The 16,764-nt window shown below is 42.1% G+C and overlaps 1 protein-coding gene across 6 annotated transcripts in view; it reads right to left on the bottom strand.

The window, feature by feature from the left end:
- TCF12 (transcription factor 12) overlaps positions 1-16,764 on the bottom strand; it is a 359,298-nt gene that overhangs the window by 227,001 nt on the left and 115,533 nt on the right. For all 6 annotated transcript variants that reach the window (XM_085847283.1, XM_085847284.1, XM_085847281.1 and 3 more), the window contains one exon: positions 2,747-2,852. In XM_085847283.1, the coding sequence (XP_085703409.1) occupies positions 2,747-2,852 (106 nt within the window). The remainder of the gene's footprint in view (positions 1-2,746; positions 2,853-16,764) is intronic.

The raw sequence follows: 16,764 nt of genomic DNA, 5'->3' as shown, positions 1-16,764 counted from the left end.
ATTTTGAAGTAAAAAGGTTTGTAAAAGTGTCTAGGGGCCATATATTTATTGCGCGTGGCACAATGTGAATTTATACAAAATTAGTGAATTCATATAATCAATAATCTGTGATATTCTGCTTACATTATCTCAAAGACCATGTGAGGTGCATGGTACAAAAAACAAGTAAATAAAATGGTTCTGAAACAGTGAAATCGTGCCAAGAAGTACTTTGAACATTGTATTCCACTTACTGCATTAAAGTAAAATTACTACTGATACTTTGCATCAGTTCCTTTCTCAAACACACCCACCCCAACATTCCGCGCAGAGTGTGGGTTATGCTAGTGTGGAGTGTTAAATCAAAGCATGGACACACCGCCGGCACATCCCTCCCCAGCCCCCTCGAGATCCAGATTTTGACAAATCGTGCCTTGAGTATTCTTTATAGTTTTTGCCTTTTCCAAAAATAAAATTCAGTTACAAATGTGGAGTTAAAACGACATCTTATTGTCCAGAGTTTATCAATGAACCATCAACCCTCCCCTGCACTCAGAGATGACAGTCAGTAATTCCCACACAAACAGCAGGCGGTGCTTGGTTATCATGGGGTGTGCAAGGGAGGCAGGAAGGGAAAGGCAGATATTTCAAAGCCGAACCACAACTGCTAATGTAGGAAATGTGTAAATTAATTGTAGGGATTAAACAGAAAATTAATTAAAGGAAAAATACTACAGAAATACATACATATATATATATATATATATATATATATATATATATATATATATATATATATATATATATATGCAATCGCCCCAATCCCCCTATCCCCCTATCCCTACACCATGTGCATCATATATGTGCCAGCATGAACCAACACCCCCCTCCCCCAGCACCCCCACCACTAACCCCTTTTAAATCTTGTAAATGTGTGCAATCTCATAATGACCATTCACTTCACAACGTTAATTAAATCCATTTTTTTTTGCCTGTGGGGATCAGGTCATTAGGCCCACCATGCCTGTGCTGTATTAACCTAATAAATCAATTTCCTTATCTACTAGATATGTATGAATCCCATTCTTTCAATGAACTTAAATCCCCACATAATTACCTTACACGTTCCATGCATCATCAATGACCATGCAATTTCATGGACCAAAACAATTTGTAAACAAATCCCCCCCCCCAACTCACATCCATAACCTCAAGCACAAACAAGTACCCACTTCACCCTTCTTATACATGTTCATATATAATGACATTATTCACGGGGTGAAGGTTCAGGGGTGAAGACTGCATTGCAATTCGTGTTTTCTTCACACTTACAATCAAAGTCTCACAATAGAAAAGCAAAAATTCCAACAATCTACACATTACGTGGTTGACAGCACTGGGGGGAGGGAAGTGATGAGTAATACGTTTCTGTGCACAAGATTATTTGACACTCCATGAATGTGGGAATTTTTCCCATTTTTCCATAAAGGCATTTGACACAAAAAACAGTAAATTCAAAGCACCACTTTCATGAAATTTGATACAGTTGTAAAATTATCAGAATGTGCATACCAGGTTGTTCAATTATATAATGATCAAACAAAGGTTTTGCTTCATAATGTAGATATTTTTCCGGCGCTAAGAAAATACCCAACCTTTTATGTACTGGAACCTGCTAATGGGAACAAATACTTTCTGTTTGGCCTAAACTTTAACAACGGTAGACAAAGATGTGGCAGTGTTGTGTTAAACATCTCCTTGTATCGTGTACTGTATCATATTTTATATGTACATGATTCAGCTGAGGATGAGCGGAGTGGGGTCGAGGCCATTTATTCCTGATACGTGAAACACCCTGCAACCCACGCCTGCATAAAGAGACTTTTTAGAACGCCAGCCGCATTTTCCATCCAATCATCATGCAACTTTATGTTACAATTATCCATGGGTCAGTGCTCCTTTGTTGAAAGTTTTGTGTCAATCACTCAAGTGGTTGCGGAGAAAACGAACGTAAACGTGAATAAAGGTGAAAAAGTGAGGGGAGAAGAAAAAAGTGAGGGCCTTCTCAGCAGACATTCGACAACATGGTCAAGGATGGTTATTACTTGTAATATATACAAACTTCATATATATATATATATATATATATATATATATATATATATATATATATATATATGTAATAAATTTGAAGTTCAAACTTCATATGGGCTGGTGAGTTTAGGGAGTGGGGGTGGGTGGAAGTTGGGGGTGTACATGTAATGTGGTGGTCAGCATATGTGGTGCACATGGCGGAAAAGTATACAAAATAAATAAATGGTTCCTTGATGGCAACAAAGGAGGACTGAAACATTAATTCAAGTTGAGAATGCAACATTCAAGTTGAACATGTGATCATGAATTTAACAGCAAATGCTAATACAGCTATTGGAAATGGATAACAGCGTGGGACAGAGCACAGGTGTGCAATGCAATGCAATGCAAAAAAAAAACCCTTTGCAAGTGTGGTCAAATTTGAATTGATGCTATTCAAAATCATGGCAAGTATTCAGAAATATAGATTCAATGGGAGCTGAGGAAGCCATCCAAAGAGCTGATGCTGAGAACAAGGCCAGGTCACATTACAAACCCAAAAGCACTGCCAAAAATGTGGGGACAACATTGAGGTACTGGAAGCTGGGACAAAAAGGCAAGAGAACACGTCGATACGAATAAAGAACAGTCAGCATAGAAAGCAATGTTGATAAAAACAAAAAATGGGACTCACTCATAAGACTGGAGCTGAGGAAAGCGCTTGAAGGCATTCCGTCATGCATACCCATGCCCCTCTCGCCCATGTGCTCCCCGTGTGCGTGGGGGCTGTGGTTGTAACCCTGGGAAACAGACGGGCAGATAGACAACGAACTCTCATACACCCACACTTCAGAACATCCGGTCGCAAGGCAATGAAAAATCTGAGGGATGCGGAGGTGTTAAGGAAGCCTGTTTGATGATCAAACTTAAGGTATTATTTGCGGTCTTTCTTATCACTTCCATTGATTGTGTGCTTACGCTGAAGTCTAGTGAGATATGTGCCGTGGAGCGGCGCAGATGTGTTGGCCAGAAGCTACTTTGCGAGTCATTCATCAACAGCATATTCCAAGCCATAAAAGCATCCTGCAGACGTTGTCATGTTGTTGCTCACATCAAAAAGCTTACAAAGCTCCATTGAAGTCAATGAATTGGTAGAGAAGAGCTGAATAACAGGCCTTGGATTCATGAAGTTTAGCCTAAGCTGCCCTACTCCACCTTTGTTACTCAATGTAGTTCCAGCACATTTTTTCACTTTAAACTGTTGCTGCAGCAAACAAGAAAAACTTAGTGCACTGTATAGTCCAAGTTATTCAATAAGACATCACAAGACAAATGAGCACACAAAATAAACTGAATTCAGCTGTTAAGTAACATTATTGTTGAATTGCTGTTCACAAATTAATCAAACTTACAAACCTCTCTGTGGGATGTTGGACCATGATACATCATTGTGAATAATGTTAATGTTAATTTTAATACACCAAGCAAGTATCTTTCCAAGCCAAAAAATAAATAAATAAATAAATAAAGTACAACGGACGTCTTACAGAAAAATACAAACCCCATATTGTTTTACTTCATTATTAAAATAGGACATACAAGTGAAAAAGCACTATAAAATCGTTTTTGTGCAGTTGTTTTCATGGTCATCAAACACCTTGGTGAATTATTTTGGCGATTTCAAAATAGATTTTTCATCGAGCTGCATGATATCATAATTGCAGGAAGAACTAGAAAGAGCAATCAAAGATTGTGGACCATCGCCAGGAGTTGATTTGTGTGGTGTGTCTCGTTTTATAGATGTACTCACATTCTAATTGTACATACTTTATAGACGTACTCGCATTCTAATTGTACATACTTTATTGAGGTACTTGGTTGAAAAAAGATAATGCGTAAAAATTGTGGTCTATGTTGGCACATTATGTGCGGACAAACAAAAACAAGAAAGCTGTCGTGCATGGCACTACACTTGCGAAATCCAAACAAACAATAGTTGCGATGGAAGCAGCAATTTGGCAATTTCGAAAATTTGACCGATCAAGTGTTATGCACAACAAATTTGGCTGATACATTTTTTTCCAAATTCGGCCTAATAGGTGTTTGGCACGTTTCAGATGGCCTTGACCTTGACCTTTGACGAATTCTAACCACATTTTCCTCACATATACTGCACAAACGTACAAATAAGCTGTGCAAGTTTAAGTATGGTATCTTGAAAAATGATTGAGGTATGGTAATAATACATTCACAAAAACACCCATTTGATAATAAATGGGGTGAAATTGTTGTCATGGAAACTGTTGATGTGTCATGTTGTCATGTTGCTAGTTTGATTGTTATTATTTCTAGTGAACCAATTATGTGACCCAATATGCAAATCCTGTTCAAATTCAAAGTTAATAGGCTGAAAATTGATGATTTTTTATGTGACCTTGAGCTTTCACCTTTTGACCTCAAACAATATCCTTCAGTGACCAAATATGCAAACTCTTCAAATTTCAAATCAATCTGAAGAAAATTGATGATTTTATGCAAGATTTTTTTAACCTCAAAAACAATACTGTATTTTCTTCGAGGTTTTGATTGGTGAACCAATTCAGTGACACAATATGCAAATTCTGTTCAACCGAGCAGAGTACCCAGCATTAGGAGTTGAAAAAAAGTATAGTCTGTTTATTGCAAGAAGACTCTATAGATGTTTGTGTGGGGTGAACCTAAAGGGGTCTAAAGGTCTAATGTGTCAAAGAGGTGCAAAGGGTGTATAACGGTCTTAAGGAGTCTTAAGGATTAAAGGGAATTTTCCAATAGCAGTTAAAGTTTGAGAAGTTCTTCTAGAGTCTCGCAAGAAGAAAGATGGTGCCAATCAAGGATGACATGATCTTGAGTGCGCCGTTTATTTTACCTTTTTTATCGATTTTATTAAGTTCTTCAAGTAGACATTGGTGTTACAGCAAGGAGGACTATTGCTGCTTTTGTAGCAATTATGGTGAGTTCAGTCTGAACACTGCTCTACGTTTGAACCTCCCTGAAGAAATTATAGCCAACTCAAGATGCAGCGAGGAAAAAAAATATATATAGATATATATATTGTTACGAATTTGGAATTCGATTGCACACGACATACAGGTTCCTTTCGTCAGCTATGTCAATAAGTGCTTGTTCCCTAGATAGCTCACCTTCCATTGTTTAAATGTTCAGAAATCGATTAGATGCGCCGCGGATCGATTTAATAGTTAGGGAACGAACAATGGAGACATCCCTCCCCCTCTTCTGCGAAGAGCAAGAAGAACCCTGGCGTCCCGTGACTCATGATGTCAACAACTCCCTCCCACCCATGGCTGAGCGGGGGATGGAGCATGAGGGCATGAGTCATGAGTCACGCCGGGAGCGGGGGAAGGGCGGGAGAAGGATAAGAGGAGATCTTTTCTTTGTTCGTGTTCGGGAGTTGAGTAGTAAGCTTTTTGCTTCGGCAGAGAGTAGTCGTTCAGCAGACCATCGGGTCCTACTTGGCTTGCATTAGCGTTGAGGCCTTCGGAAGCTTTTTGCTTCGGCTGGCTCAGTGAGCTTCGGCTGAGGCCTGGCTCGGGAGGAGGCTTTTTGGAGGCTTTTTGCTTTGGTGGTTCAGTGAGCTTCGGCTTCTGCTTGGCTCGGGAGAGCTTTTTGCTTCGAGCTGCTTTGTTTGGAAGAAAATTAAGCCGGTTGCTCAGCTCGAGCTGCGAGTGATGGCTTCTTCTCCTTGGTTCGTGGAGCTCTTTGTTCTCCATTTTGGTTCCCGGCTTGGTGCGACTCATCGACCTCTTCTTGGAGGTGGTTCCTCAGGGAAGCGACGCATTGACGGAAAGGATCGGTGCCTCGTTTCACCAGCACGTGTTGAGAAGCGCGGGAGGATTCGCGGGAGCTCGGGAAGGATCGCAGCTCACGGCGATTGGATCCGGCTCGCTCTCGCTGGAGCCCGGGTCCGAACAACTTGAATACCACACGAGGTGGAGAGGTTCGAGATAGGTTCTGGGTTTCAGCTCACTTGTCCTCCGAGCTGGAGCCCGTTATTAAAGGCCTCTGCCACCATTTCTTGGGTGTGTGTGTGTGCGTATGTGTGTCCGTGGGCCCGTCTAATAAGTAGGAAATTGTTAAGTGCTTTGTGTGCTGTAAATGTTTGCATTGCATTTCGTAGAGACAGTCGTAGTTCTTTTGTCGTGCTTTTGTCACTTGTATAATTGCATACGTGTTTTGCCTTGTTTAATCGCATACGTGCTTTATTATAATAAATGTCCTTGTGTGAATGTAAACCTGTTCGTTGTGTCCTCTTCCCTTAATTGAGCTGCAATCTTGCACTTGGAATAAAGTTGGTTTTTAAATAGCCGGTAAAGAGATCGGGTCCAACGGGACTGTGCGATAATACCGCGCTCGGTTATCCCAAAAGGAAGCGAGCTGCTTAAGCCGCTCGTTTCCAAACGGTCCCGTTGAGGTATAATCTCTCGGTAACCTACCCGCGCGAATAATTAGGTAAATCGAAGATTTGGCGATCAGACCCTGTAGCGTGCGGGTAGAGTGCGGACAAGGTTGTGGTGTGGTTAAAAACACACCCGTGGCTGGTTTCCGGCGTTGATCCGGAAAGCCGCGACCGGATTGTCCGTTCGGTGGGTGAAGCGACCGCTATTGGTTAGACGCGGTCGTTCGCACGCCGGCGGGTGGAAATCTACAACAATATACATACATATCTATCTATCTATCTATCGCCATGCCACTTGACCAACCGTAAAGGGTGGAAGTGGGGTAGAAGAGGGGGCGTTTTTGACAAGACTGTAGAAGCGAAGCAATCACCAACCACTCTCCAGCATTTTCCTGACCAATATGTACTTAACTCTTTGTATGACAAGATGTATGAGTTTACATGCCACACACATACAAGCTCAGCAAGATTTCCGGGACTGTTCTGTATACATTTTTACTGAAAGTTGGCTCAACTCCACTGTACCTGATGCTGTCATCCAGATCCCCGGATTTACGCTGCACCAGTCGGATCGTGATTTTGAGGCCGTGAGTAAAAGGAAAGTTATACAAGGAAATCAGACACAGGTGGAGGCCATTCAGCCCATCATGCCTGGGTACACAAGATTGAAAGAAGAAAATGCAAATATATATATATTTTTTAATCTATATATTTTAAGTTTTTGTAATTTTTGTCTGCTTTTTTTTTCTTCCCCTCATGGGAGGGGGCATGAGCTTGGTTAAAAACACACATTAACCACACAACACCCCTTGACGAGACCTCCACCAACAGCACTGTGTGCACATGCACACAATCACCCATCAATGCTCAAACTACCTAAAAGTCCTATCAACACCCCCATACCCCTCTCTCTCCATCACTTTCAGGTACCTATCGAATTCGAATTTTAACTTATCCACTGTTTATGCTGCCACAACCTTTCCAGGGAGGCCATTCCATGCATTAACTACTCTCTGAGTAAAAGTTCTAAAAGTCCCCTGGTATCGTGCAATATATTAGTTTAGACCCATCTTTCAATGGTGAAGAATCACTGAAAAAAATTAAGTAGTCGGATCTGGTTCTTTACCAAAATCTAACCAGTTCGACCTTGTCACACCCCAAACCTGTCCAAAAATTTCATCCGGATCTGTCCATAACTTTTTGAGATATCCTGTACACAAACAGACAGACAAACAGACAGAAATGGGTGAAAACATAACCTCCTTCACCTTCGGTGGCAGAGGTAAAAATGCTATATTTTATGTTCTTAATAACTTTGAGTCATGAAAATAAATCGAACAAAAACAATGCACAGACATGTTAATTAATTGTACAGCTTGGCGAAAAGGAGTAATAAATTTGAACGTTGAAGTCCCTAACTCTATTTTCCTCATAATCCCTTAAGTTTGTGCGTCGTGCATTTGCGGTATATGGAGATTTTCAAGAGTGTAACCCACGCAAACAGCAAGGCTCTCCTGTACTCAAAATATGAACGTCCAAGGCTTAGGGTGTGACCAACTAACATTTATTCCCTGGCTTTCTTCGTTGTTCATTTTTTTCCAGTTTAGTTGACCGCCCCTCACCCCACTCACTGCTTCAAAACATGTGTCTGGTCCCCTTCCAAACTGTCTCTTCATCCCATGACCACTCATTCACGTGTGTATTATCTTATTCTGAGGTCTTTTCCCACTTCTTGTTTCACCGATCCCCCCTCCCTTTCTTTGCAAGAAATAAATTCAGTGATGTCTGTCTCCAAAGTGGTTTCTTTCTTTCTTTCTATATTTTCTTGTGGTCATTGTGATACTTGTCATCACAAAATGGTGCTAATGTGTCCTGGTGCAGGCTCATTTGGAAGAATTGGCCCTTTCCATATCTGTAAGTACATTTGCTGTCTTCATAATTTTGTGTTTTATAACTGTAATGCTCAATTTGGTTTTATCCATAACTATTAAAATGGTGAAATAACTATGCTTGTCCTTTTGGTGGGCTGATATTGTTTGCTATTGCAGTACATACAACTTAAAGAAGGAAATATCCATGTCCTTCGAAATAGCTTTAAAAAAATAAAATACATCCATATATATGTGTTTATGTATATAGACATATATATATATATATACATATATATATATATATATATATATATATATATATATATATATATATATATATATATATATATATATATATATATATATATATATATATATATATATATATGGAATTGATTCATCAATTTGAATTGTCGCGTTCAGTTTATAATCTTGCCAAATACCAAATTTATTTTACAAAACTACAAAATAGTAAAGAAACCTATATTGCTTTTATAAACAACTTATAAAACCAAGCACACAAACAAGGTTGATTTTTGCTGTCACATTAATCAAAGTTAAGTCTCGAGGAATGGTTCTGTCGAGAAATGGAATTTAATAAGAAGCTGCTTTATGAAGTTCACTGAAGGACGATGTCGATATTTGGATATGAAGGAAAATGGAGAGAAGACCCTGAAGGCTCCTTGGTAAGACAGCAAAGCACATGGCTAATGTGCCGCTTTGACGCAATGTCACAGCAGCAAGCTTTGGGCGCATGATCACCTTGCACATGCTCACAAATAACCCCTTGAGTGCAAACACATCCCCTCCCCTCTCCAGGAATGCATATCAATACACACATATACACACAGAAAAGAAAACAAACCACCATGTTCTCCACCCAAAACAATAAAACACCATAACTCATACTCTGTCTTACAGATTTACAAGATGAAAAGCCGTAAATGGGAGAGAAGATCGAGCCATATAGGCTGTGGGAATTAATTTGTGTTTGATAAAAAAACATGGACTTCCTAGATCTCAAAATACCACAACAACAACATGAACTAGAACATTAATCAGTGGAGCGCATACCGCTGTCAGGCAGAACAGTTTACGTTTTGTATCCCAATGATAGGCCGGATCTGTATCCGCACCATTCATCATTGTCAAACACCAAAATCTAATCGGCATGTTCTTGTCACCTTCCCAACTCATCCACCAGGTTTTGTCATAATCCGTCCATAACTTTCATGATATATATTGAATTGGTCCCATCTCTCAATGGGGAAGAATCACCTTGAAAAGTCTAGTATCCAGATCCGGATTCAGATCTTTACCAAAATGGAATGAATTCTTCCCTGTCACACACCCAACCTGTCCAACCACGTTTCGTCTGAATCCGTCCACAAGTTTTTGAGATATCCTGCTCAGTGATGAGAGAAAAACAAACAAACAGATAGACAGACAAGGGTGAAAACATAACCTCCATCCACCTTCGGTGGCGGAGGTAACTAGAACGGCACTCGGTAGAACGCATACTTCCACCAGTCAGAACAGTTTACGCTTTGTATCCCACTGATAGGCTGGATCTGGATCCGGACCTGAACAAAAGCTAATTTGGTTGTTCTTCTTACATAACGAACTCATCCACCCAGTTTTGTCATCACTCATCCATGTTTTGAGATATTGTGCGATGTATCATTTTTGGTCTCATTTCTCAATGGTGAACAATCACTTCCAAAAATTGAAAAAAACTCTCATAACTGGATCCGGATTTAGATATTCACCAAATCAAATAATTTCTTCCTTGTCACACACCTAATCTGTCAACCATGTTTCGGCCAAATCCTTCCACAACCTTTTGAGATATCCTGCTCACAGACAAACAGACAGATCGACAGGGGTGAAAACATCACCTCTGTCCTCCTTCTGTGGCAGAGTTAAAGACAGGACATATCTTGGGCTAAAGAACAAATGAATCTGTGACATGCTCACCTCATAACTGTCTGGTGCTGGATTTGAAACACCGCAAGATCAGATCTGACTTAAAACCACAAAACAGGGCACAACATCACATCAAGAATAACCAACTATCTTGCACAAAAAAATCTCGGTGCATGGAAGAGCAAGGCAATGGAAGATAGGAGGGTAACATACTGACAACTCGAGGGGGAGCACTCGGTAGAGTGGATAACCTCTGCTGCCAATACTGCTGGGTCACTTAAGTGAACCTGATATCCTATTCATTGTAGGTCAAAACGGATCAGACTCTACTGAACCACGATTGAATAAACTAAACCAGATCGATGCGCATGTAGAAATGCAAAAAAAAGGGGCGGGAGGGTTGGAAATCACTTAAAACATGTAGAAATGCAAAAAAAAATTCTAATATTTTTCAAATAAAATCGAAATATTTTTGACAAAAAGTTGCAAATTTTGTTTTTTTTTTCTCTAACAAATTTAGTTTTTTTGGGTTGGAAATCACTTAAAACATGTAGAAATGCAAAAACAAAAATTCAAATATTTTTTCAAAATGGCCACCATAGCGGCCATATTGGACTTTGGACCAAGTCCAAAATCTAATGGCACGATCCTTGGACCATACCTAACCCCCCCCACCAAGTTTCGTCAAAATCCGTCCAGGAGTTTTTCCGTAATACTGTTCACAAACAAACAAACAAACAAACAGACAGGGGTGAAAACAGTAACCTCCATCCATCTTCGAAGATGGCGGAGGTTAATTATGTGGCAGGGATACAACTGGACAGAGCAGGTGGATGAATGAAAGGGGAGAGGAAAGAGAAAGAAAGGTTGTAACGCTCAGAAGAAAGGGGTGAGTGAGTGCAGGGTTATGGGGGTACAATAGATCATGGGAAGGGATGGGAGATGAGAATGTATAGCAGTGCACTTGAAGCACTGCCATTTTGAAGCCTTGAAGGGAAAAATCAGATTATACTGATTCAGGGTTGGGGCTAGCAGGGGGAGGGGGGGAGTGGTTAGTTGGGGTGTGGTTAAGCGGTAAGCCCTATTTATTACGAAAACAAGGCGAATGTTACTGGAAGAACCGTGGAGAGGCTGGAAGAGGGTTGAAAGGCTGAAATAGCAGGGAGAGCAACACCATAAGAGAGGTGGTAGAAAACAGAGGCCACCATCCTGTCTGCAATGGGGGAGAAACCAGTGCTGTCCTTCTGCTTATTTGTGGAAGATGGCAATGACGTTGAGAGCTTTGATGTCCACAGTATCTGGGAATGAAAGGTGTGTGAAGGAAGTGCACCAGACGAGAGAGGACAGCGGTAATCCATTGAACTATGAACAACAGCCTTTAGTCCAGTTGCCAGGTTGAGTACCTTGTTGTTGCGAGAAGTGTATTGTTTTTTGATGGTTTTGTACTCGCATGGGTCTATTGAAAGAATTTAGCTTGGTTGCGGGAGTGGCAACCTTGGGGAACTCCGATAATTTGTATAAATCCAAGATGGTCACCGAGGACGGAGGTGGAAAATAACTTTTCAACCAATCAACCTACAATCACGGGTGATACATTTTTGGCGTATAATTTTGAGGTGAGGAATCGATTTCTGAGGTCAGTTGTGTGGTTCAGGGTCAAATTCAGGGTCAATGGTCAAGTTCAATGTCATTTTTGGACTATTGAGGGGTTTAAAACTTTTTGACCCCTGCATCAACTGCAGATCACTCCTACTCGATAGTTGATGAACGATCCCATTGATTCTAATCTCACCTCTTCTTCTTTTCAGAGAAACGTATGATGGCTGACTCAAGGTGTCTTCTCCCGGTGTGTCACGGAGGTGGAGAAGAAACGAAATTCACTGAGATCGGGATCAAGAAGCTCATCTCGTGCGCCAAATCCCGTGGTGATGGGGACCTGCAGGCTAAGCTACAGAACATTATTGATGTTGGTGGAGATGCGGCAAGCATAGCCTGCCACAAAGGTTGCGACTGTACTTATACATCAAAAGAGAAAATTGAGAGAGTGAGAAAGTCACAGAAAAGAAAGGCTGAAGATGAGGGTGTAAGGACAACAACAAGGTCTCATACTAAGGTCGCTGACAAAGGTATGTTTGAGTACAAACGTGATTGTATGTTCTGTAGCGAGGAATGTTTACCCATTGATGATAGACACCCAGAAAGATGGGACCGCGTTCGTGAGTGTATGACCAAAGAACGTTTTGACACAGAACGTAACCCACTCCCAACTATGAAAGATATGCTCCTTGATGTTGCTGAGCAGCGTAATGATGATGTCACGAGAAGGATCAAGTTGTACCTTGCTTTTGTTTCTGATCTTCCTTCTGCTGAGTGCAAGTACCACGTCCGCTGCTATAACAGTTTCACGAAAGTCCCCACATATGCCGATTTGCCAACTGGTAGTGCAGATTAAAATGCTCTGGAGGAAGTCATTGAGCACATGAACCGAGACAGGTCCAGAATATGGAATAGTGTTGAACTGCATTCCCTGCACTCGGATCGAGGTGGCAAGCTCGCTCGATGTGACATGTTTAGCAATTTGACTGACTGCATGAGTAAGGATGTTATTATTGTTCGGGTAGATGGCTGTGCTGCCATTGTTGGTTTCTGTGAGTCCGTTGCTCAAAGTATCAAGACAGTTAAGGTAGACAAAACGGATGAGAGGAGCATTGCTTCCGTGGTGAGGCAGATCAAGCATGAGGCACGGTCGGTCAAGTACAGCAGTGCCAATTACGACCTATCAGAGTTTACACAGGCCAACACAATCAAGGTGACCAGCCCAAGTTTGTTGAAGTTGGTTTCGGACCTGGTCTCCGGTGGTAAAGTGACCAAGAAATCTCTGAGCCTGAGCCAGTCAATTCAGAGTCAAGTTACAGGAACCAGAAATCAGACAACATTAGGACTGGCCATCAAATTGTTGCACCGGCACGGCAGTTCCGAACTTCTCAAACTCCTTCATGAGCATGGCTTCACGACCTTGATAGAGGAGGCCCTGAGATTCCGAAAATCGGCCGCTCGTCTACTAGGTGACAATGCACAGGTTCTCCACCAGTTCATGGGGTTGTGTAGAACCGTCAGCATCATCTTTGCGTGGTTTGACAACTTCGATCTCCAGGTATTCACACCCAAAGGTCGACGCACTACCCATGTCCTCTTAGGTTGAGTACACAACATATACAAGTGGCAAACGGACTATTGTCGGCCATAAGGTCAGATTTCCTGAATAAGGACTTGGCTTGATGGAGGATAACCAGTTTATCAATTGTCTTGGAGACAAGTATGGATGAGCTCCAAACATTTCAGGAATGAAACTTCTTCCAGTGACTATCAAGGAAGTAGACAGATCAATTTGCGAGATAATCCTTCTGGAGAGACAGAAGGCATCCATGACATGTTAGCCCACCACATGATCCTTTGCAGATTTGCTGAGAAGGATGCAGCAGCTGCCGGTCTGTATATGGGATGGGGGCACCATACATAAAAATGTGGAGTCATCTGCAAAAAGGAAAAGCTTTCTTTAAGTGCATCACATAGGTCACAAGTATACGCAAGGAACAAAACTAGGCCATATAAAATACTTTGGGGGCATTTCGATATCCACCGTTAAAGGATAAGACAGGATACTACAGCATTGAGATCTGCTTGAGAGCCACTACCTTGCCACAAGACTCTGCAGCTGAGAGTATGAAGATGATAACTTCAACTGAGATGGGATAAATCTGTTCATGAGAGGAAGTTGGCTTTTTGTTATTGGACATGCAGGCAGAGTCCCCAACTACAGCTACAGAGATATGTAATTTTTGAAGAACAAGGTCAGAGGAGTGAAGTGGGGCAGAAGAGGACCAGGAGAGGTTTTTTTTTTTTTTTTTTTTTTTTTTTTTTTTTTTTTGTATACCTTGGTCGAGGCTCGTATGAGAGCTAACACACAACTCACAGCAAGGAGGCATGAGACAAGAGGGGCGGGAGTGGAAGGGACAAAACATTGGGGAACAGACACAGGTGAACTGTGGAAGGGAGAGGGATGGGGATGGGACGGGGAACATGGCGAGTGGAAGATGGACATTAAAGGGACTTTCAGGGAGGAAAGCAGGAGAATTGAAGGAAGTGGGCTTGGGTGGATTATCGGGGGTAGAAAAGATCGAGGATTTGGATGGGGGAAGATAAGAGGTGGTGGTGAACAGCTGTTTTGAAAGCCTGGAGGGAAGAATGGGAAAGAATAGAGTGAGGAAGTTTATTCCAAAGGCGGGAAAAAGAGGAATGAAAGAGTGAAGATGAGCAGTGATTCGTGATTTTGGTAGTTTTACCAGAAGGGGGTTGTTGGCGGACCTTGAGCGACCTGTGGAAATGTGGTTGGGACAAATCACAGAGAGAGCAGGGGGGGCAAGGCTGGAGAGGAGTCGGTAGAAGACAGAAAGACCACCGACCAACCTGCGGTGATTGAGTGAGAGGCCCAAAGACTCAGCTTCATTGCGGGAGATGCCAATGATCTTAAAAGCCCTGGTTTCGACAGCGTGAAGTCGAGAAAGGTGGGAGGCAGGAGCACCAGCCCAGAGGGGAGAGCAGTACTCCATCAGGCTACGGACAAAAGCTTTGTAAGTGGTCAGGAGCTCAAGAGGGCCGAGGAAGGACTTTGCACGACGGAGGATTCCCAGTCGGCGACTGGCTTTTGAGGCAAGGTTGGAAATGTGACTTTCCCAGGAAAGGTCATGGCAGATAGTGAGACCCAGAAGCTTGAAAGAAAAGACTTCTTCCAGAGGATTGTTGAGAAAGTGGATGGGGGGTTTTGTAAACGGTCCTTTCGAAGAGACATAGTGAGAGTGTGAGATTTGTCTGGATTGAAAGACATGTTCCACGTGTTGGACCAGTTTGTGATTTTATCCAGATCTGCAGTGAGCGAAGAAGCTGCTGCTTGCCGGTCTGAGGGATGACAGATGGTACGGCAGAGGGTGGAGTCATCGGCAAAGAGAAATAGAGGATTTTCCAGAGAGTCCGAGAGATCATTGATGAAAACCAGAAAAAGAACAGGGCCCAGAACGCTACCTTGAGGAACTCCAGCCTGCACAGGAAGAGGGGATGAAAGAACTCCATTTAGGGCCACACGTTGACTGCGACAGGAGAGGAAGTCTGCGAGCCATGAGTGGAGATGGCCTTGAATACCATGGGAAGAGAGTTTGGTGAGTAGGGCAGGGTGCCAGACTGTGTCAAAAAACCTCAGGTTTGAGGGAAAGTTCATTATTATCAGGTCCAGGAAGTAGGATTATAATTTGCAGAGATCAGAGTTGGGAAATTCACCATTTGGGCCATGTCCACAGACTCATCGGGCTTCATATAATTCCAAGGCCAAGTGGAAAGGTAGCAGTTCAAATTTCAACAGATTTAACCAGACTCAGTGGTGTAACGGTTTAAGTGTCTACTCTGAGTCTGGGAGGTTGGCCGAGACATACCAAAGACTAAAAATGGTCCGTGCCGCTTCCTTGCTTGACATTCAACATTTAAAAGGATAGATTGTGGACAATCACCATCGGTTGGCATCCACGGGGAGGAGGAAATTCCTTCTGAGGAAATGCCCCGCTGAGTGTGGTGAGAAAAGCGGTGCCATTGTTGTGATGTCGGTGGTATCCAGAGTATCCCGGGAAGTGACGGCACTTCTCCAAGCTCAATGGCTGCGTGAAGTGTTTGTCTCATCAGTGCAGTATGTCCATGTGTGTGTGAGTGGCAGGTTCATTATGAGCCTTAGACCTTTCATTAAAAAAAACATTTTTTTTTTAAAGAGATGAAGAAGAGAGAGTTGGGATGGGTGCTTAGTCGTTGATCTGCGTCGGCAGAAAGGAGTCATCATTGCAAGGTGACGGTCGATCTGCCATGCAACTGAGCATTACGTCGTTTAAGAGAGGAGTGGAGACACCAAGGTATTCGGGGAGACAATGGGGGGGTTAATGTAAAGCAAAGGTTGTGGGGAATGGAGTCCTTGACATAAACAGTGACAACATGATTTGGGCAGGCCGCAGGGGTGAGGTCTGTCAAAGCAGGAAAGAACAGTCAGGGAAGGATCTTTTGAAGGACTTCATTATCGAGCATGTTGTCCCATGTAAAATCTTGCAAATAGAAGCAGCTTTTTGGTGGTTAGCATGTCAATATCTGTCGAATGGACTCACCAAGTACCGTGGATTATGGATGCCACGGAAGTGGGAGCTAGGCTAATAAGGTGTAATGTACAAAATACACATCGATTCTTTCAAGTAACGCATGAGTTAAATATATCCGTGATATTAATTTATGTGCTTATAACACAAGCATTATTTTGCCAAATGTCTTTTACTCTCTGGTTTCCTTCACTTATAGCTGTCTATTCATCACAATATTGTCATCACATCTCAAGAGATTGAGGAACAATGTAATGGCAAGAGATAGGGACATGATAGT

Source organism: Eptatretus burgeri, chromosome 11 (assembly GCF_056783735.1).
Source record: "Eptatretus burgeri isolate ZD-2024b chromosome 11, Ebu_testis_v1, whole genome shotgun sequence".
Classification (NCBI taxonomy): Eukaryota; Metazoa; Chordata; class Myxini; order Myxiniformes; family Myxinidae; genus Eptatretus; species Eptatretus burgeri.
This window is presented reverse-complemented; position numbering and strand designations above follow the sequence as displayed.